Below are 27,252 nucleotides of genomic sequence, written 5' to 3' on the forward strand. Positions count from 1 at the left end.
CGTACAGTGCATAACGTCTGTTGTTTACCGTATATCTATCTCCTGCGTTAAATGCTATATCGGGCAGCCCGGCAGAATCTGTATGAAAGGTTAAGACAACATACCAATAAGGCTAATAAGTTACCACCTGATGGATTTCTCGCCCGTCATACTCAGGTGTGTGGCTGTCGTCCTTATTTTGATAGAACCGCCATCCCAGAACGACATAGGGATGAAATGAGTCGTTTTATTGTCGAAGCGGAAAGCATCAATGCGTTGGGCAGTGTATGCATAAGCAAACCATCTATAGCGCTATATTCAAAGGAGTTAGAATTTTTGCGGAAGCTGTGTATGTGTGCCTTGCTGGCAGTTTTGGCTAGTAATCTTTCTCGTCGTATTTTTGTGCGCATGTGCTGAGCTTCCTCACATGATCAGTGTGTGCCATTGCGTAGGGGATGTATAGTTAAGCCTGTGATCGAAATAGACATTGTTGTTGCTAGTAGCGCTGCGTGTGTGTCTCCCTTGTCCTTTTTCTCTCCATGTGCCTTCAAATAGAGAACTAGTACTCTGAAGTACGCTGAAGCCATGTCAATCTCATGACTTTATGAAGCGAAGGTGGAGTCAAATGTCAGGCAAGTTAGTAGTCTGAAGACTGCAAACTAGATGGAATGCAATAATCTAATGCGCGATACGACCATGCTTAATTGAAGAAGAAAGCACAGGTCACAGGTGAGTATAATACACGTGACCTCCACACTTGGTATGCACATGGCGCTCTACCAAGTGGTTACAAGTGTTGCTGCCCTACACTTTTGAAAAAATAAAAATGAAACGTTTGTAAAAAAAGTTTGTAATGCAAGCAAAAAGTTAGTAATGACAGCAGTTCCTACCTCTCAAAGAGAGTTACTAACTAGTTACTAGCCACTTACTAACGCTAGAGTCTTACTGCAGCAGTCGAAGTAAGTAATGGCTACTACCTCATCTTGCCTGTGATGTATTGTGCGGCATGATGGTAGTTTGGAGGAATCATTTAAATGAACTGTCGTATTTTTCATTAGTTTTGATTAACAGTGACGTGCTATCTGGTTGTGCACATATGTTCAGACATTACTTGACACTAATTTATGACTCCAATTATAGTTATCTATCCTTTCTTTAGGTGCTCGCAGGCAGACTGTGCGGTCCCCAAAATTGTGGCTATATAAGCGTTTGCGGCAACTTAAGATACATCAGCGTAGCAAGCTGCTCGTTGTGTTGCACGTTGCGTTGTTCTCTCTTCGTGCGTCTATGTCCTTGTGTAGGTGTATAGTTACTCGCAGCGTAAATGCTCCTCGTGACGGTATGTACCGTTTATAAAACAGGAAGGCGGTACTATTTTTCGGTTTACCTGGATATGCTTTTAAATAGAAGTCACCTAATTATGGCCCATAATTTCCACTTCTACACAAGACAGCCAGGAGTGAACTTATATTAATGAAAATTCAGATGCGTTCATAACAGTTACTACGTTTTGGAACCAGTAATGACCACAATTAGTAATGGCTACTACTTTTCGTAGTTAGTAACTTTTATTAACGATAGGATTACTAAATGTAATTACTAACAGGTTAGTAACATATGTGACACCAACTTTCTAACTACTGCAACCCTTTTTCGCCTGGGGTGCATGCTGTTCCTTATATCATTTAATTGCTCCATGTTGTCGGATTCCCTTGCTTGAGCTGATATGAGATGCCACGGCCCCCCTCAGCCCATCCGCCCCGTCAGTACAGTATATTTTGCCATGACGAAATTTTATTCCGGCCCTTTCGTCATCATCATGAGCCTGGCTATGCCAGGCTGATGATGATGCACACGCCTAAGGCGCCTGGCTACGCCAGGCCCCTTAGGCTTGTGCATGTGCATGTGTGTCACGTGGTAGTGTCCGTAAAGAACACAGTAGCGGTACTGTGAAAGACAAAACTAACTTTTATTGGGCGGACCTGTGCCCACAAAAACAGGCTACGCTCAAAGAACGGCGACAGTGGCGAACACAGTCGGCGATAGTCGAAATCTGATCAGGGGGTCAAGCGCGTCGGCTTTTATACATTAGTCGTCGAACGTTCCAGAGTAATCGCTGGGACCCGCGTGCCTTCCACAAAGTTCTACACCATTCGCGTCGCGCATACATGCAATTAGATCGCACAAGATTCGGCGACAGCACACAGAAGCATCGATAACATTCTAGAAACTTCCAATAGATGTAGGCGCGCCCTGCGGTGAGCGATACCATTTCTTAGACGGTAAAAGCGCTCACCCGTAAAAGATAAACGGGTTCACGTGTCAATATATATACATGTTGGGCTATGAGAGTAATAACCGGTGTCATTTCTGATTGCAGTGGCTTGATTAAAACGTACAACAGATCGCACATGCGCCACGTAGGGCATGCCTAGCGTCAGTACAAAGCAATTACATACGACGACTACGATCCTGTGCTACCTGTCGCACCTTTTCCGGCACATCGTGTGCCGTTGCTGTGCTTTACGTGAAAACTAATAAACTGATTAATTACAGAAGACAAAACAGGGACACACAACTAACTCTTATGTATTCGCCTCCCCTTTACCCCCCCCCCCCCCTTCCATTCTAATTTTCTTTTCAGACATATGGTACTTCATGTTTGCCCCCACGTTATGCTACGAGTTCAACTTCCCTCAGAGGCCGAAGATACGAAAATTGTTTCTGCTTCGGACAACTTTGGAAGTAGTATGTCCGAAATATTATTCAAATGTTTATATGTTTAAGACAAAAAGTTTACTTATCGATGCCAAAATATTTTACTTTGTTTCACAACGTAAAACAATCGATGTGATGCTTTTCATACATGAAGTAATGAGCGTTAAGAATCGGTGGAACCGACGAGGTCGACGTTTTTATTGGTAACAATTGTACGTAGCCAAGCAGCACGAAGTTGTTCCAAAAACTAATAAGAGATTATTAATAAAATTAACGTGACCGCGATAGTGTTCCTAAAACTAATACGAGGAGAGTTCTGAATAACTTTAGTAAGTGCGTGAACCTTGTGGCACTACTGCACCGCCTAGGTTGTTGCACATTGAGGGTATTTTCTTTTCTTTGTCTGCATAGTTCCATCAGTCAATAGCTACCCATTACTTTTTCTTTATACGTACAACCTATATTAATGGTGCTGCCGGAAACCGGCCAATTTTTCTAATGGGCAGAGGCGTCCTCCTACCTGGTGTTCGGCTGTGTGAAGAGGGTTCTCATCTCGAATGGGGCCTATAGAGGCCCTGGCGGACACTCCACACGTCTCCTTTCAGGTCTCTGGGCTCTCATTACTTTCAAACCACGGATGGCTTTACTGCAGGGTATCTGACATGGCGTGGGAGGCGTTGTAACGTGAGAACCGTGTCCGCTGGGTACATTACGGGTAAAATAGGTACAGGTCAGGTGCCCAGCCTTCACAGACCTCAACGCTCGGGGGCAATTCTCTCCTGGGAGCCTCACTCACCTGTATGTGCAACCCAACCTTGGATTGAGCACTTGCCGTGACTGGTGATCGGCTACGGCTGAGCGGTCACCAACCACTAATGGGTATACAGGTGTCCTCCCGTCTGGTGTTCGGCTATCAAAAATGGAGGTTGCAAGAGGCCAATACTGACTCTGTCTCTGGGTGAACCCACCCCTCAGAGTACAGATGCTTAGTTCCCATTGTCCAACCATGTCCAGCGATGGGTTGAGCATACGCTGCGGGCGTGGGCGGCGTTCTGTAAGACAGGGGTCTTCGGATGCCTTCCAGCAAAATAGGTATAAGCGCGCTCTCTGGCCTGATGTTTCGCTACTTCATGGAGACCTCAAAGCTTGGGGAGGACACTCATCTGTTGGCAAACTTCCGGCATGAGACCAGTAGACAGCTTTGGTTTTTTTTTGGTCTAAACCCTATGCTGCAAACTGTATCGAGAGGATGCCATGTAAATAGTCCCTGTCTATCCTGTGGACATCGAGCACGTAATCCAGGGGGGAGAAGATAATTCTACTTCTAAAGTGCATGGGCTCGATGATAGCGCCGAGTTCATGAATTGAATAGGGGTCACACGCACACGTCAAATTGTTTGACCGGGTGGCAGAGAGATTTCTTCCGTGTCATATCGACGTCTGTCTCAAAACAGTACGTTTAGACAATACACTTTTTCCACCTCTTCTTCCATTACTGGAAGCACCCTTGGGAGTTCTCTGCTGTTAAAGATTTCAGAAGCGACCTCATCTTCTTTTGAATTGTCATCATATCCCCGAAATACCGGCCCCGGAGCGGAAAAAGTGGCAAGCGTCCAAATTGCGCGAGTAGAGAGGCTGTTCCATACAGTGATGGAATTGTGTGCTAAGCACTCAGGAACTCTCGATGCGAAATGCGCGGGAGCATTATAGTGGTACAGGAACGGGCGCCTCTCTACAAATTTAGTCGCACGTTGCGTACACGGTCTCTCAGATGTTTCAGGACCTGCACGTAGAAAATTTCATTGACAGTTTGGCCTTCGTATACACTGGTGCACAATTCCATGGCGGCCAAAGAACATGATTAACATGAATTTGATTTTTGCTTTGTTCCTCTTTGCTCTTCTTGGCCTCGGCTCATTTTCTATTTTTTAGTTGTCGCGTTACGACTTCAGTTTGATGTCATATTGGTAAATCCAAGTTTCGTCTTCGGTGACAACCCTTTTCAACAGTTCATCACTTCGTCTGAAGTTTTCCAATCAATGCAATGCTATCCTCTTCGCAACTTTTGCTGAGGGGTAGCACGTTTCGCACCACGTCGGCGCAGACCTTTTTAATTTCAATAATTTTCAGTCTAAATCCGGTGAACGCACCTACGACTTTCCTAAAGGAAGTGTGTCTGCTATCATTCTGACAGTTTGGCGGTAACTGAGCACAAGAGAACGCACACGATCGATGTTTTCATCATCACACGTGTTAAAGGGCGTCCTGATCTTTCATTGTCCTCGGGGTCCTCACGGCCTTCCCGAAAAGGCTGCACCCGCTTCAACAGAGTTATTTCCTTTAAGGTATTCGTTGCATATATTTTTCGAAACGTTTGATTAATTTCTGCACCATTCTTGGCCAATTTCACAAGAAATTTGATATTTATCCTTTGTTACGGCTGCTTGTCGATCTCCATTTGGAAAAAGACTGAAACTGGGTTGCACAAAAGGTCCACGCATGAAATTCTGCCTTACTATACAGCCCTCCAGCTAGGGAAAACACGGGGAAGGCGGGAGATGGAAATTCAAAATGATGAGCAAAGCCAGAACAAGGAGGAAGCAGGAGCCAACGTTTCGAGAAGTGGACTTGTATTTTTCAAGCAATTGTCTTTTTCAGCACTCCGCTTAGTACTATATAGAGGTAAACCGGGTTCTTTCGAGTAGACAGAGTGATACAGAGCTGTTGCTAAACCCGCTCCCACGTTTTTTCTGACTCACTGCATGAACTTCAGGGAGAGAACTCGTATACACAGAGTGAAGGGAAGACCTATGTGTCACCTCCACAAAGGGTCTGCACTTCTGTACCCAACACCAACTTGCGTTTGCCCAACTGTCTGCGGCTAGCACACAAGAAACGCTTCTGCCGAAATAAAAAAACATCATCAGTAGCAGCTGAGAAAATACTAGGGTTCACAGTAAGCAAGGCAAGTTATGGAGAGCGGTGAAGAAGCCAAAAGTTGCCGCACCTGGCAGTGATATTGGCCCTGAAAAGACTGAAATAACTGACATTAACGACGTTAGGTTCGTTGACACGGAAAATGATAGGCTCGCATCGATCATCAACGAAGTACGCAATAGCTCGCAACGCAGGCACGTCAGCACGAGTCGCAAACTGTGGCGGAAACAGCCAAAATGCGGAAGACCGGAAATACTAGGATGAAGAGGAAGCCGAGGCACGAAAGCTCGAACTTGCAGCTCTGTCAGTAAACTGCCTGTTCGCTTTCCCAGTTGGTTATGTTTTTACATGGATAATGTTGGCTTCAAACAACTATATTAGTTTGCTGGGTAAGGGCGCCCTTTTGTGAACCCTTGCCAATCCGTACTCGTGGGTACGTACAGTTTAAAATCAGGGATCAACAATGAAAACTGCGCTAACGGGAAGAAGACAGCTGTGTACGTGCACATGCCGAGATTTATCAACAGGATATTACCGCACATACCTTGACGAAATCAGTATAACTGTACAACTTTTGTCACCAAAAGAAATTCGATTGTTTAATATTCTGAAGGACGAAACTTGTTTTCTTCCTTGTTTCTTTTTGTCTCAAATAATGACTCTCTCTTATTACGGGGGATTGATCAAGACGCCGGCGGTATAGGAGTGGGGAAGGGAGGTGAAAGTTCTCCGCCGTTTGCAGACGAGCTTGTTCTTTGTTCTTGAAAAGCAAGTTACAAACGAAGTTTTTTTTTCGTGCAGTTCTTTGGTGACAGTTAAACAGGTTATTGTTCTGGAACCATTGCGATTAGATGAAAAATTCGCGTTTGGATTGGCGGCTTTTCTTCAGCAGCTCTATTTATTTGAAAAACGGTTTGAGAAAACGTTGAGAGGGAGCGAGAAACAGAGCAATAATTTTCTGAGAGTTGGTGAAGTTAGCTTATAAATGTGCGCGTGGTCATCCCCCGGTTGATGCTCTGGTTAACCCTTCCTGACAAGTGGATGGGAAAACGGCGCAGCGGTAGCTCAATCGATAGACTCGTTTATTACATAAAAAAGGTCTCGAATCCGGCAACATTGATGCCTTCAGATAGCATGTGTGGATTTATTGACCAGTTGCCTTCACCCAAAAAGATCACGTGCTCGTGACGCCTGCGGCAGAAAGGATGTTCCACATCTGCCGCCAAGGTTTGTGGGTGGTGGCGCTGGCTAACGCTCCCAAGGTTACTTCTGGTAGTAAATCATAAATACAAAAAAAGTAGATTGGAAAACGGCGCCGCGGTAGCTCAATTGGTAGAGCATCGCACGCGTAATGCGAAGACGTGAGATCGTTTCCACCTGCGGCAAGTTTTATTGCGAAAGCAATACTGCTCGCACTTTCGGCCCAATGGTGGTCGTGGCGCCTTCTTACACAGCTGCGCGTCACGTGACCATGTGACGTCACGCCAGACCGAGAGACGGGGCCCCAGCTCGCGGCATCGATGGTGGAGGCGAAGCCTTGCGCGCCGCTGCTGCGGCGCTACCGAGAGAGGGCGCTCGCTGGTGTGACGTCACGCCAGACCGAGAGACGGGGCCCCAGCTCGCGGCATCGATGGTGGAGGCGAAGCCTTGCGTGCCGCTGCTGCAGCGCTACCGAGAGAGGGCGCTCGCTGGTGTGACGTCACGCTAGGAGGATAAATGGGGCCACAGCTTGGCTCCTCGCAGTGGTCGGCGCGCTGCCTTGCGCTGTGTCGGATGATGTATAGCCATAAGTTTAACAAAGGGCAACCATGTCGCAGGCGCAGCCAAGGGTATTGCTTTCGCAAGCTTCCAGGCTTAACCAAGCTAAGCCTTCAGCCAATTTTTTTCATCCACTTACACATGCCATTAATTTATCATTTCTTTAATTCAATTAATAAGTGCCAGTAATTCCCCCTACGTTGTCGTTGGGGTCATTCTTGTTGACCTCTTATGATATATATATATATATATATATATATATATATATATATATATATATATATATATATATATATACACGTGGGGTTTTGCTGCTGAGAACGAGGTCGCGGGTTAAATTCGCGGTAGGGATGGCTTAATTTACTTCGATTTAATTTATACCCGTAAAGTGGTGAACGCGTTATTGGATGGCTGATTGAGCATAACAAAAAAAAGGATTTGCAGACTGGCTTGAGTCTAAGGATAAAAATGGGCATTTCCTTTTCGAATTCTCCTCGTATGAAGGCGCTAGTTAAACTCTCTACACAGCAGCCAAAATTAGGAAGACTAAAGAAGATCATTGTTACCACACTTGTAGAGCACGTTCCACGCCCCAAGATTGTCCTTACTTGGTAAATCTGTGCCAAGCAAAAAACAAGAAACAATGTAAGCGGGAAAATGGTTTTAGATTCTTCAAGCAAAGCATCCGCACGCATTCTTTCTCTTTGATTGATTTACTCGTTTTGTTGCAGATCATTATACCAGTGCTCAGTGTGACGCTGCTAAACCAATGGGCAATGCCCGTCCTGGCCATGGCTGCGAAAGCGTATGAGGCAAGTTCGCGTTCTCAAAACTATATACAACAAGCGACTGAGAACGAATTACCCTCGACCGAATATGAAACGCATTAATGATCGCGAAACAATACTCAGGTTGGACTTGTAGCTGCCTCATTTGAACGATCATGTTGGAAATAGAACGAGCGTTAACACACTTCAGTTCCCGCAGTCAACGCCGCATTAGACACTCGCGCACTACTACGTCCTTCTCAAATTCCGTCAAATAACCACGCGTACGCGGCACTCTGTTATAGCTTTTCCCGTTCGGGTTTTACTACGGCCTGGTAACGCAGAGCCGGTTTGGCCTACGAAGCTCGAACCACAGGGAACAAATTTACGAACCACCTTTGGCGTGGGTCGCCGTGGACGCACAGCGAATTTCACTGCTCTCTCTCTCTCGACCATCAGATGTATGCTCTGCTCTGGCCTACCTTGAGCGCGGCGCAGCGTAGCCAGACCCTGCCGTATTAAACGTCCCAAATGCAGCGTGCGCTTTTTTAAACAACGAAAACACTTGCTTCATATAACAAAAAGCTTCGTATCAATTTTTGAGATCAGGGAATTGTTTGACATTCTTGTGCACCTGACCTCCGAGATTACACGTGTCGTTACGTGCGCGCTGCCCTATCTCGGAGACCGTGCTCTGTACTATAATGTTTCTATAAAATCATTTTATTTATTCCAAAGTACAGTGTGAAAGTGGATGCCAGAGGAAAAAAAGCTTGTTTTGAGCTATTTGACCAGGTCCTATGGAAGCCGTGATGAGCCAGCAGATACAACATATCGTCATTAACATACAAATACAAAGGAATGTAGTACAAATGCATAGTAAAAGGATAACAAAGAGTCGAGTATTTTACAAAGTGTTATAGTCATTACACAGCAGTAAGCATGAACTAGAAACGAATGAGTTTTGTGAAGTGGACAATTATGACGAAAATTTAATTTATTCTTAACGTAGCACTAACAAATAACAAAGGGCGCAGTTTCTTCAGAGTATTATTGTAATTACACAATAGCGAGCGTACGTAATATATTAGTAAAGCAAGCAAGATAACTAATTAATATTTAGAATAAATTAAAAATACTCGGAACGATTATCAGCAGCTGAAACATATAAAAAATTGGTCGGAAGAACTGGAGGCGCATGAACAAAATTTGTCTGAGTTGACTTAACGTGGAATTATCAGTTTCGGTGTACTTGTTGAATATCGAGGATAAAAGTGTTCTAAAATGTGCAATTTATCATTCGTGTGGAAACTTGGAGAAACCATGTACAGTTTCTCCTAGTGCTGACACATTTTTTATGAAGTTGTAATGATGCGAATGTAGCCAGAAACTTCCGAAATGCATTCGATGAATAGGTAAAGGAGCATAATATGGAAAATTCGTACATATATGCTGCAGAAACATCACTGTAAGTGCAGAAGGCACGTTCTGCATGCAAGAGGTGGGAAGGATTAGCTATGTAACAAAGTACCTCTTTTTGAAGTGTCACAGTCATTTTCATGTTGGTAGCAGTAGTCGTTGCCCACACTAAATTGCAATAATGAATTGCCTCATTGAAATGAGACACTCAATGGGTAGACGTTACATCCAGTTCAGGTGGACATCCAACATTTAGTAAAATATGACAGCAGCGTAACGTCCCGAGAATTTGCCTTAGTGTTGCAATTTACATGTGCGTGCATTGCTGCCGCGGCAGCTCACTTTCTCTCCTCTTAAACATGTCATAACTGCTTACGATGTGTATTCTACTATTCCGACAGGAAATGGACGCATGGGAGCTCTTCAAGGCATATATAGACCTGACGGTGAGTGCCTATGAAACATCCACCGTAACAACACACGTCAGTGTAGGAGCTAAGACATCGCGACAGTAATCTTATACGAGCGCAAGAATCTCTGGCCACTACAGCCACCATGCTACCTATAGGGATGGCGATGATGATATCATTGACAGACTGTAGTTTAAAGAAAGTAACTTATAATATAAGTTCGCATTTTCACAATTTTGTGTACATATCAACAGAGTTAAGTTACGTCCTTAAGGAATGTGTCGTTTCTAGAAGTATACTTTTCGCTTAGATAAGCACTAGTAATTTAGAAGTATTGTAGTTAAACAAAGTGTCACAGGATGTCGTCACCAGCTCTGTCAATGCCGGCCATGGCACCAGCAATCTGGTAATCTGTAAACGGTAAGAAGTTTGCACGTGCGCTTCGTGTGTGGTCGGTGCAAGACAACCAACGCAAACAGTGCTGAAACGTCTTCCGAATGGCGATACAAGCCACGCAGTGGTGAAGCACGTCACAAAAATAAATCGCCGAAACTGGTGACTTCACAATGTTTATTAGGACGACCTATCTACTTTGATGATTACATCGATAGATGCTGCGCTTTTCGATTTGCCACTCCACCATGAACTTCAAATTCGAATAAAATGCGTTCTAAGCAGCATTTGGCTATTGATAGTTTACAGATAATACATATGATCTCGGAGCAATGTAAACTCCCAGTTAATTTTAGTTAGAACATTTTTATCGGTGCGACTTTAATTGCTATGGCATTGCAATAATGAGCTCGAGGTCATGGGTTCTATTCTGGCTGCGGCGGCCGTATTTCAGTGGGGGTAAAATACAAAAATACACTAGGGTACCTAGATTTAGGTGCACATCAAAGAACCCCAGGGGGTGAAAATACGTAGATCCAGTTTCCCACTACACCTTCTCTTATATTTATAATGTGGTTTTGGCAGTCCAGGGTTTCCAGACTCCGGTTGCTAAAAGCGCCGTGCAAGTGCTCACCGTATTGGAGCCTCTTATCGCAGCTCTTTACATACTTTAAACCCTTTTCTTGGCACCTGTGCTGCTCACGAAGGGGAAGCACACGCACGGGCTGCTTCTTTACACCCTTTTCCGATGTTTCATTAGAATTCGTGACCCCACCCGAGATATGGTACACAGTGGATTACATTTCTGAACACCATTTTCGGTCTTTCTTGGTAATCAACAGAAGGCGGAGCTCGCCTTCCCCGCTCTGCACCCCTCTTCTGTCACCATCATCTCTTATCACGCCTTTATGTACCTGTTCTCATCCCCCTGTACAGTGTAACAGGCTAGAGCATGCTAGCTCAGGCCGACCTCTCTGCTTTCCTTCAAATAAGTTATCTGTCACTCTCTCGACACTAACGCAAAAAAAAAAAAATTCTGGCAGACAGGAATGAGCCACTCTTTTCCTTTCATAACTGTGCACCATGTTTGTTAGCAGACACAAAGCTGGTTGGCAGCAGTTTGAGACGTAGGAAAATACAGGTTGACTTGAACATAAAGTTGTTAGAAGAGTGATCAGCGAGAAAAAAACTTGGCATAGGACAAGCCCAGATCCATGCACTGAGATATATAAGCAGTGTAATATCATCAGCAATCTCAATGATATAGTAAAAGCGGCGGAAGAATTCTATACTGACTTGTGCAGTACCCAGAGCAGCCACGACACCTTCATTCGAAGCAGTAATGAGCAGGTTACAGAAGCTCCTTCTATAACTAGCGATGAAGTTAGAAGGGCCTTGCAAGACTTGAAACGGGGAAAAGCGGCAGGAGAAGATGGAATAACAGTTGGTTTAACCAAAGATGCAGGAGACCATTAGGCCTGAAAAGTTTGCAGCTCTTTATAGAAAATGTCTCATGACTTCAAGGGTCCCAGAGAACCAGCAGAATGCCAGCATTATACTAATCAGCAAAAAGGGAGACGTTAAAGAGCTAAAAACTTATAGACCCATTGGCTTACTTCCAGTATTGTATAAAATCTCATCAAGATAATTTGAAATATAATAAGGGCCCCAATTGACTTCAGTCAACCAAGAGAACAGCCTGGCTTCAGGAAGCGATACTCTACATTAGATCACATCCATGTCATCAACCAGGTAGTCGAGAAATCTGTAGAGTAAAATCAGGCTCTCAATATAGCTTTCATAGATTACGAAAATACATTTGATTTAGTAGAGATACCAGCCGTCATAGAGGCATTACGTAATCAAGGAGTACAGGAGGCCTACGTAAATATTTGGAAAATATTTGCAAAGATTCCTCAGTTACCATGATTCTCCGCAAGTAGAAAGATACTTATAATGAAAGGGGTCAGGGCAAGGAGACACAATCTCTCCAATGCTATAGACTGCATGCTTGGAAGAAGTATTCAAGCTATTAAACTGCGAAGGCTTAGGAGTGAGTATCAACGGCGAATATCTCAGTAACCTTCGGTTTGCAGATGACATTGTCCGGTTGAGGAACAATGGGTACGAGTCACAACAAATGATTGAGGACCTTAGCAGAGAGAGTGTAAGAATGGGGTTGAAGATTAATATGCAGAAGACAAAGATAATAATCAATAGCATAGCCAGGAAACAAGAGTTCAGGATCGCCAGTCAGCCTCTAGAGTCTGTGAAGGAGTACGTTTACCTAGGTCAATAATTCACAGGGGACCCTGATCTTAAGAAGGAAACTTACAGAAGAATGAAAATGGGCTGAAGTGCATACGGCAGACATTGTGAAGTCCTGACTGGAAGCTTAAAAAAATTTTAAATTATGGGGTTTTACGTGCCAAAACCACTTTCTGATTATGAGGCACGCCGTAGTGGAGGACTCCGGAAACTTCGACCACCTGGGGTTCTTTAACGTGCACCTAAATCTCAGTACACGGGTGTTTTCGCATTTCGCCCCCATCGAAATGCAGCCGCCGTGGCCGGGATTCGATCCCGCGACCTCGTGCTCCGCAGCCCAACACCATAGCCACTGAGCAACCACGGCGGGTTGACTGCAAGCTTGTCACTATCATTGTAAAGAAAGGTATACAATCAATGGATTCTACCTGTGCTAACATATGGGGCAGAAACTTGGAGATTGACCGACATAGAAGCTCGAGAACAAGTTAGGGACCTCACAATGCGCGATGGAACGAAGAATGTTAGGCGTAAGATTAAGAGACAGGAAGAAATTGGCGTGGGTCAGAGAGAAAACTTGGATAGATGATATTCTAATTGACATTAAGAGACAAAAATGGAGATGGGCAGGCCATGTAATGCGTAGGTTACATAACCAGTAGACCATTAGGGTTACAGAATGTGTACCAGGAGATGGGAAGCGCAGTCTAAGACGACAGAAGACTAGGTGGGGTGATGAAATTAGGAAATTGGGACAGGCGCAAGTTGGAGTCGGTTGGCACAGGACAGAGGTAATTGGGATCGCTGGCCTTCGTCCTGCAGGGGACATAAAATAGGCTGATGATGATGATGATGATGACAATTACGAAAGCCATGCTGTCAACGAATACGTCAGCCACTTCATGATTTATGGAACATACTGTTCATGTTCAGTGTTCAGCCCATTTCTGAAAGTTGGATGTGCTGCTATTCTCCTATACCTAGTCAGACGACGCTATCACTCTAATAAATTGTACAAAATGAGCAAGAAAAGTAAGGAAGCACTTTTAATGCCGGCCACGAATACATGTAGCACTTGAACAGACGGACCAGGAGCCCAGTTTACGAAGCTTCCATCCGGAAAGGTCGCTTGATAATTGAGCTTGTTGGGTTGGTGCGCACGTCACTGTGATAGCGAACGCAGCAACACTACATAGAGCCGTGGTGCACAGTGGAATAGCGAACCGTATAGGGAGGGTAAATATGTTTTATGGTGCACATTCTTTCTTCCTTCCTTTCTTTTACTAAAATGTATAAAAGTTCAGCAGACTGTCCCCCCCCCATGGTATAACATACTAAACGTGTTGCAGGTTTGGAACACCGTCTTTTGGCTTATGATGTCGTTCTGGCTCTTCCACTCTGCCCTTAACTGGATCGGCGAGGTGCTGGGGTTTGCCGACAGGGAATTCTACAGAGACTGGTGGTAAGCTGCCTGGGAATTTAATGAATTATTTGCATGGTATTTTGCAGCTGCGATCTGAAAGTAGGTGCTAAAGTAAGGGTTCTGCCGAAAGTAACTCAGCTGCAGAGCTAATGGAAGCATTCTTCTCGGAGAAACACAATACGCATGCATCAATCGGTTATTCATTTCAATGTACAGTAATTAATTTTGCCTTCTAGCTACGGCTATGTAGATACCTCATATCGTCCCCCTAACCTGCAAACATTTTCTTTCTCACTGCTTATGTTGCACTTGTGGTACTTGTATGTTTGCCGGTTTCTCCGCATGTGAATGGAACATTCTTGCGTCATGTATTTTACTAAATAAACTCAATTACAAGTTAGCGCTTGTCCTGACTCGTCACCTCTTGCGCGTCTTTGTTCACGCTACCACCGTTTTACTAAACTATGCAACAACTCATCCACAGTCATATTCTGACATGTTATGCGCCCATCTGCTCCCTTGACGAGGTTTGGTATATGCAAAACACTAGTAGAGAAAACGATAACGTATTTTGCAACATGCTAAAGGTTTGTGTGCTTCGGAATAAAGATTAAATTGTGGAGCTTTATGCGGCAAAACCACGATCTGATTATGAGGCACGCCGTAGTACGTGGGAGTCTCCGGAAATTTGGACCACCTGGGCTTCTTTAACGTGCACCTAAATCTAAGCACACGGGTGTTTTCGCATTTCGACCCCATCGAAATGCGAAACCCTTAATGACCATCGGTTATCATCTCTCCTGATTACATGTCCTGCCCATGCCAATTTCTTTTTCTTGATTTCAACTAAGATATCATTAACTCGCGTTTGTACCCTCACCCAATCTGCTCTTTTCTTATCCCTTAACGTTACACCCATCATTCTTCTTTCCATAGCTCGTCGCGTCGTCCTCAATTTAAGTAGAACCCTTTTCGTAAGCCTCCAGGTTTCTGCCCCGTAGGTGAGTACTGGTAAGACACAGCTATTATACACATTTCTCTCAAGGGATAATGGCAACCTGCTGTTCATGATCTGAGAATGCCTGTCAAACGCACCCCAGCCCATTCTTATTTATTCTGATTATTTCCGTCTCATGATCCGGATCCGCCGTCACTACCTGTCCTAAGTAGATGTATTCCCTTACCACTTCCAGTGCCTCGCTACCTATCGTAAACTGCTGTTCTCTTCCGGGACTGTTAAACATTACTTTAGTTTTCTGCAGATTAATTTTTAGACCCACCCTTGTGCTTTGCCTCTCCAGGTCAGTGAACATGCATTGCAGTTGGTCCCCTGAGTTACTAGGCAAGGCAATATCATCAGCGAATCGCAAGTTACTAAGGTATTCTCCATTAAATCTTATCCCCAATTCTTCCCAATCCAGGTCTCTGAATACCTCCTGTAAACACGCTGTGAACAGCATTGGAGAGATCGTATCTCCCTGCCTGACGCCTTTCGTTATTGGGATTTTGTTGCTTTCTTTATGGAGGACTACGGTGGCTGTGGAGCCGCTACAGATATCTTTCAGTATCTTTACATACGGCTCGACTACACCCTGATTCCGTAATGCCTCCATGACTGCTGAGGTTTCGACTGAATCAAACGCTTTCTCGTAATCAATGAAAGCTATGTATAAGGGTTGGTCATATTCCGCACGTTTCTCTATCACCTGATTGATAGTGTGAATATGGTCTATTGTTGAGTAGCCCTTACGGAATCCTGCCTGGTCCTTTGCTTGACAGAAGTCTAAGGTGTTCCTGATTCTATTTGCAATTACCTTAGTAAATACTTTGTATAGTAACGGACAGTAAGCTGATCGGTCTATAATTTTTCAAGTCTTTGGCGTCCCCTTTCTTATGGATTAGGATTATGTTAGCGTTCTTCCAAGATTCCGGTATGCTCGAAGTCATGAGGCATTGCGTATACAGGGTGGCCAGTTTTTCTAGAACAATCTGCCCACCATCCTTCAACAAATCTGCTGTTACCTGATCCTCCCCAGGTGCCTTCCCCTTTGCATAGCTCCCAAGGCTTTCTTTACTTCTTCCAGAGTTACTTGTGGGATTTCAAATTCCTCTAGACTATTCTCTTTTCCATTATCTTCGCGTGCGCCACTCGTACTGTATAAATCTCTATAGAACTCCTCACGCACTTGAACGATCTCATCCATATTAGTAATGATATTGCCGGCTTTGGCTCTTAACGCATACATCTGATTCTTGCCTATTCCTAGTTTCTCCTTCACTGCTTTTAGGCTTCCTCCATTCTCAGAGCATGTTCTATTCTATCCATATTATACTTCCTTATGTCAGCTGTCTTACGCTTGTTGATTAACTTCGAAAGTTCTGCCACTTCTATTCTAGCTGTAGGGTTAGAGGCTTTCATACATTGGCGTTTCTTTATCAGATCTTTCGTCTCCTGCGATAGCTCACTGGTATCCTGTCTAACGGAGTTACCACCGACTTCTATTGCACATTCCTTAATGATGCCCATAAGATTGTCGTTCATATCTTCAACACTAAGGTCCTCTTCCTGAGTTAAGGCCGAATACCTGTTCTGTAGCTTGATGCGGAATTCCCCTATTTTCTCTCTTACCGCTAACTCATTGATCGGCTTCTTATGTACGAGTTTCTTCCGTTCCCTCCTCAAGTCTAGGCTAATTCGAGTTCTTACGATCCTATGGTCACTGCAGCGCACCTTGCCAAGCCAGTTCACATCTTGTATGATGCCAGGGTTAGCGCAGAGTATAAAGTCTATTTCATTTATAGTCTCGCCATTCGGGCTCCTCCACGTCCTCTTTCGGCTATCCCGTTTGCGGAAGAAGGTATTCATTGTCCGCATAGTATTCTGTTCTGCAAACTCTACTAATAACTCTCCCGTGATATTCCTAAAGCGTATGCCATATTCCCCCACTGACTTGTCTCCAGCCTGCTTCTTGCCTACCCTGGCATTAAAGTCACCCATCAGTATAGTGTCTTTTGTTTTGACTTGACCCATCGCCGTTTCCACGTCTTCGTAGAAGCTTTCGACTTCCTGGTCATCATGACTGGATGTAGGGGCGTAGACCTGCACGTCCTTCAATTTGTACCTCTTATTAAATTTCAGAACAAGACCTGCCACCCTCTCGTTATTGCTATTGAATTCCTGTATGTTACCAGCTATATCCTTATTAATCAGGAATCCGACTCCTAGTTCTCGTCTCTCCGCTAAGCCCCGGTAGCACAGTACGTGCCCGCTTTTTAGCACCGTATTTGTTTATTTTGTCCTCCTAACCTCACTGAGCCCTATTATATCCCATTTACTACCCTCTAATTCCTCCAATAACACTGCTAGACTCGCCTCACTAGATAACGTTCTAACGTTAAACGTTGCCAGGTTCAGATTCCAATGGTGGCCTGTCCGGTATGTCACCATCTATAACATAAACTTGGTTGTCAGCCAAAATTGATAACTCTGGACTTACCAGCTCGTGTGCGAACGACTATACCATTTTTAGACATGACAGACTCGTGCGTTCTGGTGGAGTCATTATGAGTGACGTCGCCAATTTCATATGTTTTTACAATATTCTGATAAATTCACCAATTGAGTTCTTTTGTACCTGTAAATCATGCTGACGCAGTATTTTGTGTTTGTTATCGTCCACCCTTTTCAACATCATCGTTTTGTGACGAACTAGCTATGACTGCCTCAACAGAGTCAGCATTCGGTTCCCGAAGGCTCCTATCTTACTATTAGGCAATTTTATTTTCTAATTTCGGGGTTTGAGATGTGCCCGCTCTCTACTTTTGGATCTGCTGAGCATTTAGCTTTTATTGATCTTTGCTCTACCTTGAACATTCGCCAACTATTAAAAGAGCTGACCCCCGTGTTACCCAATCATCTGATTACATACTCGACCTCGTAATAACTACTTCCCCGCAAGCAGTTTCTTCGCTAACACGCCTACAAGGAATAAGTGAACATTTCACCATTCTATTCACTATGTCATTCCACGCAGCTCGCCCATCAAAACAAAAAAATTTATTCGCGAATACAATAAGGCAGATTTTCACGCATTTAACTCCGCATAAGCACTTTTTGCCCAGTCATAGCTGCCGCGGTTTTGGGAGTGTGTCGCTTATATAGAAACGTATTCCTCTTCGCCGCGTATTCTGCTCACGTTGTGCACTTTGGTTCAGTGCAACTTTAAAACACATGAGTAACGGAAAGAAGCGTGTATTTCTTTTGTCTCTGCAAACATTTGAACAATAACTTACAGTTGGTTGAGCGCCCACTTCGCGCTGCGAAGCATTTTTTTTTGTCATCGCACGTTTCCTGCATATTTTACGTCTAACCTTCCTATATTCTGGAATGCGATCAAGACACGCGTATCGAATGATATAAGGTTAAAGGGAGAGGACGGCGTCTTGGTTCCACGCGATGAGTGTTGCGTCGTCCTTAATGAATCATTTGCATCACATTTTAGTAATTCTACCAAACCTAATCTTGCCACTTCATGCCATTCCTTTTTTGCGATGGAGGAAATTTTTGTTGATTACTGTGGTATTTTTACAGATATCATAATTGCGAAAGTTTCTTCTTGCGCAGGTTGATGGAATTAACGAAAAGTGCTTGGAAAGCACTGACGCTTACTCATCCATCATTTTGACTTCAAGCAGTCATTACAATGTGGCACGCTCCCTGACGAGCCATTCTGACAGTAGTATTTCGCGCTGTCGGCCGCTACATAATGCGTCGCCAGAGATATATCCGATTTGTGTTTTGTATGCAGGAACGCCGATTCCGTAAGGGGCTTCTGGAACCGGTGGAACTTGCCCGTGCACCGCTGGTGCTGGCGCCACATCTACGCTCCACTTGTGAGCGCAGGGTTTACCAAGAACCAGGCGCAAATGGCCGTGTTTGTCGTGTCAGCCATTCTTCACGAGGTGAGGCAGCATTTATTAGAAATACTTTTCATAATGATTGAACGAAATGACCAAGTTGTCTGACTTTACAATTCAGTGATCCCCGCACTTTGAAGCTTTCCTCAGTTTCCGGTATCTAGCTATAAAGATACCACATTCCATTCCTTGCGCACGCACATGTATACGCACGCCTATGATATAGTCCCGTGAATTTCGGTGTCCGGATGGCGAGCATGTGCGGTATTGGCAACTCCAGACTCTGTCACCAGTGCTGGCAACGCTGTCCACATCAACAAAGATGGCTACGCCATCCTGCTACGACAAATATAGCGTACATCACTATAATTTACTAAAGTACCTGCCTAAACGAAAGTAAACTCCACTATACAATTTGAAACTCACGCATGCTATTCAACATACGTAAAAAAAAAACGCAATGGACTACTCACCGGGAAGAAAGAAGTTTTAGAGAGTAAATGTTTCGAACAAACCAGCATTGTATCAGTACCCTTTGCACAATTCCCACGTTTCTTATAGTAGGGCAGGTAATATCGATGAATATTTAATCGATTAATCGATGAAATGTATCTCGCAGAACGATTAATCTCCACCGATGCACACCTTTCATTTGATCGACTTAATCGATTAGATCGGTTAAAGAAATCGCTTTGAGAGTCTGACAGGAGTGGCGCGAGAATTTTGAAATCGTACTGGAATGAATGGCGGCGCACCAGCACTGACTGTGCGGCCGCGGCAGAGCGACTGTCCACTGTTTCTCCGAGTCTCGATTGATGCCGAGCCGAGCGCTTCATGTCGATTCCAGCAAATCCACAGCGTCCGAGCGTCTATTCTCGCATGTGGGTTGTGTGGTCATTCAACGAAGGCGTCGGTTTCACCCGAACATCCCAGCCGAGTGAAATTCCTTCGCTCTGTAGAAAAGCGCATGTGGTTTGAGATCCTAAACAAGTAATATTCTTCTCCCCTGTGCATAATGCAATTTCTTGCATATTTCAGTTGGACTTCACCTTTCAGAACATTTTCTCGGGCGAGTTGGTTCATAATTGAGATGAGAAACAGAAGCGCGAAAGAAACAAGGACGAGACGAGTTCACAATGCTGGCGCTTGTCCAGTGTACTCGCCTCGTCGTTGTTTCTTTCGCCCTGCTGTTTTTCTTCTCAATTCACCTTTCGTTATTGCAATATTTCTTATTTCTTGTTTAACTGTGTTCTGCAGCGTTTCACAAGTGCCAGGTATATTATTTAATTCTGCACTAACTGTCATGTTATTATATATATTGGTTATCTTTTCAAAAGTCACAAGTGGCAACTGTATTTATTCTTTAACAAATTAAAGATTATCTTTTATGAAACCTTTATACACTTTTGTTTCAAACTTGCCTCCCACTCTCAAACAGTAAAATGGGTACCTACAAAAGTAAATGACTGTATATCAACCTGTTTAAACGTGCCCGGAAAAAATTTCGATTAATCAATTATTCGATGAAAAACCCTGCATCGAAGGTGATTATTCGATTAAGGGCGAAAATGATGAATGATTAATCGTTATTCAAACAAAAAAAATTGTTGACCATACTTATAGATGTTGTTGTACGATGCGTGTTGAAATGATGCACTGCTGCCTTTCCACTGCTATAACACGCCATAATGGTACACAGCAAAAGTCTTTCCACGTCCGTTTTCTTTTATTTTTGGAGGAGGGGAGGCATCCCGACGATTTGAGAACTACGAGACATTCAGGGCATGCCGTGATGGGAGACTTTTTTCAAGTCTAAACCTGGATCGGCTCGTTCTCGGCGTGGCCTCTGGGTGGCAAGCGATTACTTGGAGTCGCGAATAGACGTTGGTATTAAGAATAAATTTTTTATTGTGATAGCACTTAAACGGACACTCCAGGCGCATTTCCGCTGTCGGCGTCGCCGTGATGTTCCGTATAAAGTCAAAATACGATAACATCGTGGCTGCGCGTCGTATGCTGCGGTGCGAGTGAAAGCGTGGGAGGATGAGGCGAGGATGTTGGGTCGATCTCGCGCCCGCAAGGTGCAAGGGAAGGAGGCGGGGAGGAAGCACATCGCATTGCATCGTGCGCTAGGCACCGGAAGTGCCTAGTTGGTGTCGTTCTACTCCAGCGGCGGCTGCGTATGGCGTGGCTGAGCGCGGCTGAGCGGGCCCTATCTTTAAAGCGATTTGTGATGGGAACAGAGTCTGGGTGCGCCGAAGGCTGATAGCTTCCTGCACGCTGTGTTCTCGCCGCTTTAGTTAGCGTTGAAGCGAGAGGCAGCACGAAGGTCGTTTCGCTCGCTGCTGCTGCCGCGCTTCTTCGTGCCAGTGCTTTGACAGCGCGTGTCCGCGGTCATCGGTTGCGACATGTTCATGTTTGCCTGTGCGCGCGTGACACCATGCTTGTTAATTATGTTAGTAAGCGAATGTTTGCAAGCTTATACGGAACCAATAAAACTACTGTTTTTACTTCGTACTGGTGTCTAATAATTTGCTACCGCAATCGATGCTTCACCTTTCGGACGGAACTGCGACTTTTAATCATGAATCTGCCTACTTATGCCTGTATTTAGCACGTAGATTATTTCGTGTGAACATCTGCTGAACAATAGTTTGCCGCAATATTTTTACTCGTATATAATCGCCTATCATGAATAAACTTGTCAGGCGAGCTCACGCTGGTCGCAGTATTGCGTTGCCTGAGCGTGTTCGAGCATGTTCAGTCCGTTAGAACGTGTCCTGCGCGCAGAGGCAGCAGTGTAATTTGTAATCAGTGAATCATCACTGCGGTCTTTTCTCATGGACACTGTGCACCAATGTAAACGGGGACCCTTGAAATGTGTTCAAATAACCACTCCTGCTGTCAAGTTTAAACCTGGCTTTCTGTTGGGTGCTGTCTCAAATGTAGTTCTCATGATGAAGAATCTGCGTCGTCACGGTTCTTTCTTTCTTTTTTTTTAATAATTTCAGCGCAAGAGCGAGAAAAAATGACGGGCATTGAACGCCAACCAGGCGCCGAATTCACAAACCTTTCCGGTCGTAGGTGCTCTCTGCGCGTTGGCGCTCGCCTTCGCTAATATGTCCGATGTGACGATTGGCTGTCATCTGCTCTTATGAACAGTATGTCATTACCACGTCTTCATATAGACGATGGCCTTGAGGCCTGTCCGAGGAGAGGGTAAAAATGTCGCCACGTTCATCAATTCACAGCAGGGAATCCAAACAGGCCTCCGAGATGTAAGAGACTTACGTGCGGTACGAGGTGACCGCGTGTCTGCACGATTTTTCTGTCTTGCGTGCTGACTGGCTTGGGCGGCATGACGCCTTCTAGTAATTCCAGCAGGTGGGCAGTTTAAAGCAAGTGTGACGGGTCCAGGAACTCATTCGTCTTGATAGCGAGAAATGGCAGCTAGTGGTCGATTTTTCGGATTCAGCTCGAGCGTAACAGATTTATGCGAATGCGTGCCCCCGTGCCCCGCTTCGTATAGGCACAGTGTGTACCTTGTCCCGCGCCGATTCCACTAAGACGGTAGGCGAACTAATAAATAATAACGTACCACTCATAAGAGGAAGCTTTAGCTCGGGTGCTCCTATCTATATACATGTAAAAGTAGAATTCGTTTTTCTCTGCGACTACTGCACCAAATTTGACGACATTTGTTGCATTTAAAAGAAAACTTAAAATCTAGTGACTGTTGCTTTCGAATTTTTTTATTTATGTCGCGAATTATTTATTGAAAATATTCAAAAATAAAATATGTTCAGAGAATGAAACTATCAAGTTTGCAACTCTGTAACGCAGCAATGAAAAACAATATGACAATTTTGTGAATTGCATATAATAGGACATGAAAAGCGGACAAAATAGGTATTTTACTCATGAATTTTAAAAAAAATGTAATATGGAAATACAGCTTTTGCAGAACCTTTGTGCACAACGCAACAATTTTACGAGATATAAATTGACAAAAAGAATTTGTCCGCTTTGAATGATTTAATGGATTCCGTTTACAGAACCGTGACATCTCTTCTTGATGCAGAGCTATTAATTTGTAAACTTCGTGCTTCCATTTTTTTCGAACCTTCGAATAGCTGAAAATTATTTTAACAAAATTCAGTCCCTAGATCGAAATTCCGCTTCGAACAGTCAGTAGCAATTAGCTTTCTCTCTCGAATGCAACAAATTTTATTCAAATCGATCCAGGGGTTATCTCAGAAAAACGTTTTTGCATTTTACATGTATTTGAATAGTCCGCGTCGGAGTTGGGCCTGAGTTAAAGCTCCCTCTTAATTCGTGTATGGAGTCACCTTCGCGTGTACTTATTAGTAAGTGAAAAAAATTGTTAGGACGGTTATAAGCATATTGGTGCGGGTTCGACACTTATGTAATAAGGAACGCCATAGTGAGCGCAATAATGCGATGTAATAAAACTAGGTCCACATGCACAAGGCAGTGCTTGCGTTACATCGCTTTGTAAGAACAAACATCGGCCATTCTTGATGGCGAATATATTAGCGAAGGTGGCCTGGCCAATGACAATGTACTGACGAAACAAAGTATTGTTAATTTGGTGCTTGCGTACATCTTTAAAAGCTTCTCTGACATAAGTACCGCAGGTGACTGGCCATCGCCGCGACAATCCTTTTGTTATCACATCGTTAGCTATTTTGAATGGCGCGGACCCGAGTACTGACCTTTAAGCGAAATTTATTGCGCAATATATGCTTTGTGAATACGGGCGCTGATTCTGGCTCTTTGCCATTCCTCTCTATAGTCGTTGAGCTATAAAAACATGCGTAAGTAGCTTTGTGTGAATTTCTTAACGGTACGACTTTCTTACTGTTTGCTTTATTAAGAAATGGAAACCGATTACAAAGATGTTTACATTCTCAAAATAAAGCCTGAGTGGCTTTTTTTTGCGGATTGTATATTATGAAATGAAACTGCTGTTGTCGCACCTACAACAGAGACGCTTAATTGTGTATTGATGTTACCTCTTCTCTTCGCAGTATATCTCGAGTCTACCCCTGAAGACAATTTACGGCGTGGCATTTATTGGCATGGCTGTGCAGGTTAGTTCAGCAAATAAATCTCTCAAATTATTTTGTTATGGGGCCATAAAACACTTGCTATGAAACCATGGCTTTTATGAACACTCTACATGGTTGCTCCCCCCCCCCCTTTTTTTTTACTCTTTCTATTCCTCCTTTCTCTTATCTCCAGTGTACGCTAGCTAATCAGACTCTCGTTTGCTCGACCTACCCGCCTTTCATCTCCGCTCTTTCTTTCTGCATAGTTGGTACTCATAGGCGGCTTGAGTGAATTCCCTCGGTCAGTCAAGTCACATAAATGTTTTAAATGCAAGACTCGTTGCTATCAGATATGTACCTGCCCTCAGGGTGTCAATTATTTTCGATCACACCGGAACCGAACCCATATGTTTTCTGCCATCTCGAAACCAAATCCGAACTAGAACTCTTGAAGGAACCGTTCCGAACCGGGTCGAACACAGGTTCAGCTAAGGGCCATTTTTGCTGACGCTCTACGAACGGGCAGGCCGCTGCGCTGACGAGAGTATACACGACGTCTCCTGGTGTTAGTTCATCGCGGCGCACAGAGCGTTACCTCTTTAACAGTCGTGTTGCTCGCCACAGTGATCTGACTCAACTGTTACGCATTGTCGACGCGTACCGTCCAGTCCTATTAGCGCCGCTAATTCGGAGCGCGATCTACTAGGACAAAGGCAAAGGCACGAGAAGAGACAAGGCACAGTGCTGTGTTGTCACGGCAAATGGGCCCTTCAACTAGAAAATAAATTTATCAGAAACGAGAAATGGGCGAGCTGGTATGGAAGCATGGCTGAATCGGACCGAGAACTACTAGGACAAAGGCACGAGAATGCATCTAGTTGTGAGTCGAGTCCAGTCGCTTCGCTCGTGCTGTCACGTTTTCGTGCTCGGTTTTTATCTATTTACTAACATGATATTACGCGTCCATGTTCTCTTAGAACTAAGTGCCCTATTAAAATAAAAATGAACACTTAATACATGGGTAGTTAACAGCAGATTAGATATTCAATTTTACACTGCGGACAACGAGACCGAGCACCTTCAAAAATCCAAATGAACATGGAAAATTTGCGAGAGTGGTATCGCTATAAACCAGTGCGCCTATGCAGTGGTTTATCTCACTGAGTGTACAACTTCCGACCCCGCGATACAGCTGCGTATTGTGAATATTTCTTGTGATAACTTTTTCAAGTTAATGCCTGTGCAAAAGAAAGCGTTCTTACACAACTATAGTAGCCAAGGGAACTACGTTTCTATAAAAGGATTTTATAAAAGGATGAACAGGTTCAGGATGCTCCGAACGGGTTCGAACCGTTATTATTTTCGCTCCAAAGCTGAACCTGAATTGCACCGAAAAGTGTGAACCTGAACTCGTGCTGAATCAGAACAGATTTCGGTTGAATACTCAGATATGCACAAGAAAAAAAAGAGAAAAAAATGGAAATGCACATTACATGCGCTCCCTTGCACGTGTGTCTAGTGCCAACGTGCTGATAAGAGTAATTTCTTGGTGGTCTTTGAACGTTTCCTCAACGCGGGTACATATGGGCCACTTAAACTGGCTTGATTTGTTTTTTACATTGTTATTTTTGTAGACTTAGTATGTTTGTTTGTTTGTGGCACGTGTGCGTTTTTTTACGAAGAAATGGGTATAGTGACATTTTCTCAACTGTGTATTCAGATAGCTGCTTCTAATGTAGCCTACCCTACCGCCTGCGCGCATTTCTTAAACAACAATAAAAATCCCTGCAAGTGCTAATTATTTGTGAAGGAAAAAAATCTGAAAGTGGGTGCTTCTGCTTGAAATGAGAATGTGACTTTCTTATCTTGATGAATTGGCGAGCAACGATTGTCTTGCTGTGTCCGCTGGATGTGACTGTGGTGCCTTAGTCATGTCTTTGATTGTTATTATTTTTTATCTATCTTTCAGCTGCCGCTCTTCTATTTTTACGACAATGTCATCCACGAGCGATTCCCGAAAATGGGCAATGCGATTATTATGCTGATGTTCATATTTCTGATGCCCGCTGTTGTCACCCTCTACTACTGCAAGTGTTTTACCATCATCATGGGCGAACAATAAAGGTATCAAGAAGGGGACGTGCCTCGCGAGCGTCGAAACTTTCCCGATGTGGCGGCGGTGTCGAAAGTGAAGCGCTCCACCAGCACTGGGGAGCACAACTCGTGTATAGCTCAAGAGGGGTCTGACATGTCTTTGCGTGCCACCCTCTCGTGTAACTTTGTTAAGTTCCATTTAATTGCTCACTTTTCATTGCTTACCAAGTGTCGCGCCCATGTGGCCAGTACTAGCGATAAGGATGGCACGTCGGCGTCCGAGTGAATGACGAAGGGCGAAAACAACGGATCGTTAGCAAATACGACCCGAGGCGTCGAATTGACGAAGCTTTTCGCTCTTATAAGGCCTGTTTGCCATTGGCCGGTCGTCGTCCCTAATATTAGGCCTAACATCGTAACTCGCTGGCAACTAGGGCCCTATAACGTAAAACTATTCCAATATGTTTTATTCCAATGTCCTGACGTCAAATTTGCGTAACCGCCGACGCAAGCACCGGGCGGTCACCCGCAGGGTTGTCTGAACAGACCAATCAAACGCTCTCCTCGTTCATAGGAGGTCAATTTTGTTTGCTTGAAGAACGAATAACATTGCCTACACTGAGTGGCTTGTCTTATTAATTGGCTAACAAGACGCGAGGAGCACGCTCAAGTGGAGAGGGATTCGATGGGGCCGAGCCACTGCACTGAGTATCGATAACCGGATGAAGAGGGTGGTGCCGGCGTCTGCGATTGGTCCGCTTTCCCTTACTTAGCTTGCGGTGGCTCTTCAACCACCGCGGCGGCATGCAACGGAAGCTTAAGAATGACGCTAAAACGGATCCTCAGCAAAGAATAGTTGGCAGAACGAGGTCGTAAACATGCCGAAAGTTCTCGAAAACGTTACACGGCGACATAAAAAGTTTTATTGCGCGCAAATAAACCCATGCTCTCGGGCAGGGGCGAGTAGCCAGCGCCTGAGCGATCGGCGGCAGCCATCTTTTATTCCTTTCGGAACAGGGCAGCCTGCGGCGATTCAGAAGAAAATTAAGTTTTGTTCAGCATATTAATGTATCTGTAATGCGTACACGTCACTTTGA

At 44.3% G+C, this 27,252-nt stretch overlaps 1 protein-coding gene across 3 annotated transcripts in view; it reads left to right on the top strand.

The window, feature by feature from the left end:
• LOC142559157 (diacylglycerol O-acyltransferase 1-like) overlaps positions 1-26,200 on the top strand; it is an 85,275-nt gene extending 59,075 nt beyond the window's left edge. For all 3 annotated transcript variants that reach the window (XM_075670827.1, XM_075670825.1, XM_075670826.1), the window contains 7 exons: positions 2,624-2,727; positions 8,124-8,204; positions 9,980-10,024; positions 13,999-14,111; positions 18,881-19,034; positions 24,041-24,103; positions 26,031-26,200. In XM_075670827.1, the coding sequence (XP_075526942.1) occupies positions 2,624-2,727; positions 8,124-8,204; positions 9,980-10,024; positions 13,999-14,111; positions 18,881-19,034; positions 24,041-24,103; positions 26,031-26,183 (713 nt within the window). In that variant the 3' untranslated portion in view covers positions 26,184-26,200. The remainder of the gene's footprint in view (positions 1-2,623; positions 2,728-8,123; positions 8,205-9,979; positions 10,025-13,998; positions 14,112-18,880; positions 19,035-24,040; positions 24,104-26,030) is intronic.
• The last annotated feature ends 1,052 nt before the right edge of the window (positions 26,201-27,252 follow it).

Source organism: Dermacentor variabilis, chromosome 1, assembly GCF_050947875.1.
Source record: "Dermacentor variabilis isolate Ectoservices chromosome 1, ASM5094787v1, whole genome shotgun sequence".
Lineage (NCBI taxonomy): Eukaryota > Metazoa > Arthropoda > Arachnida > Ixodida > Ixodidae > Dermacentor > Dermacentor variabilis.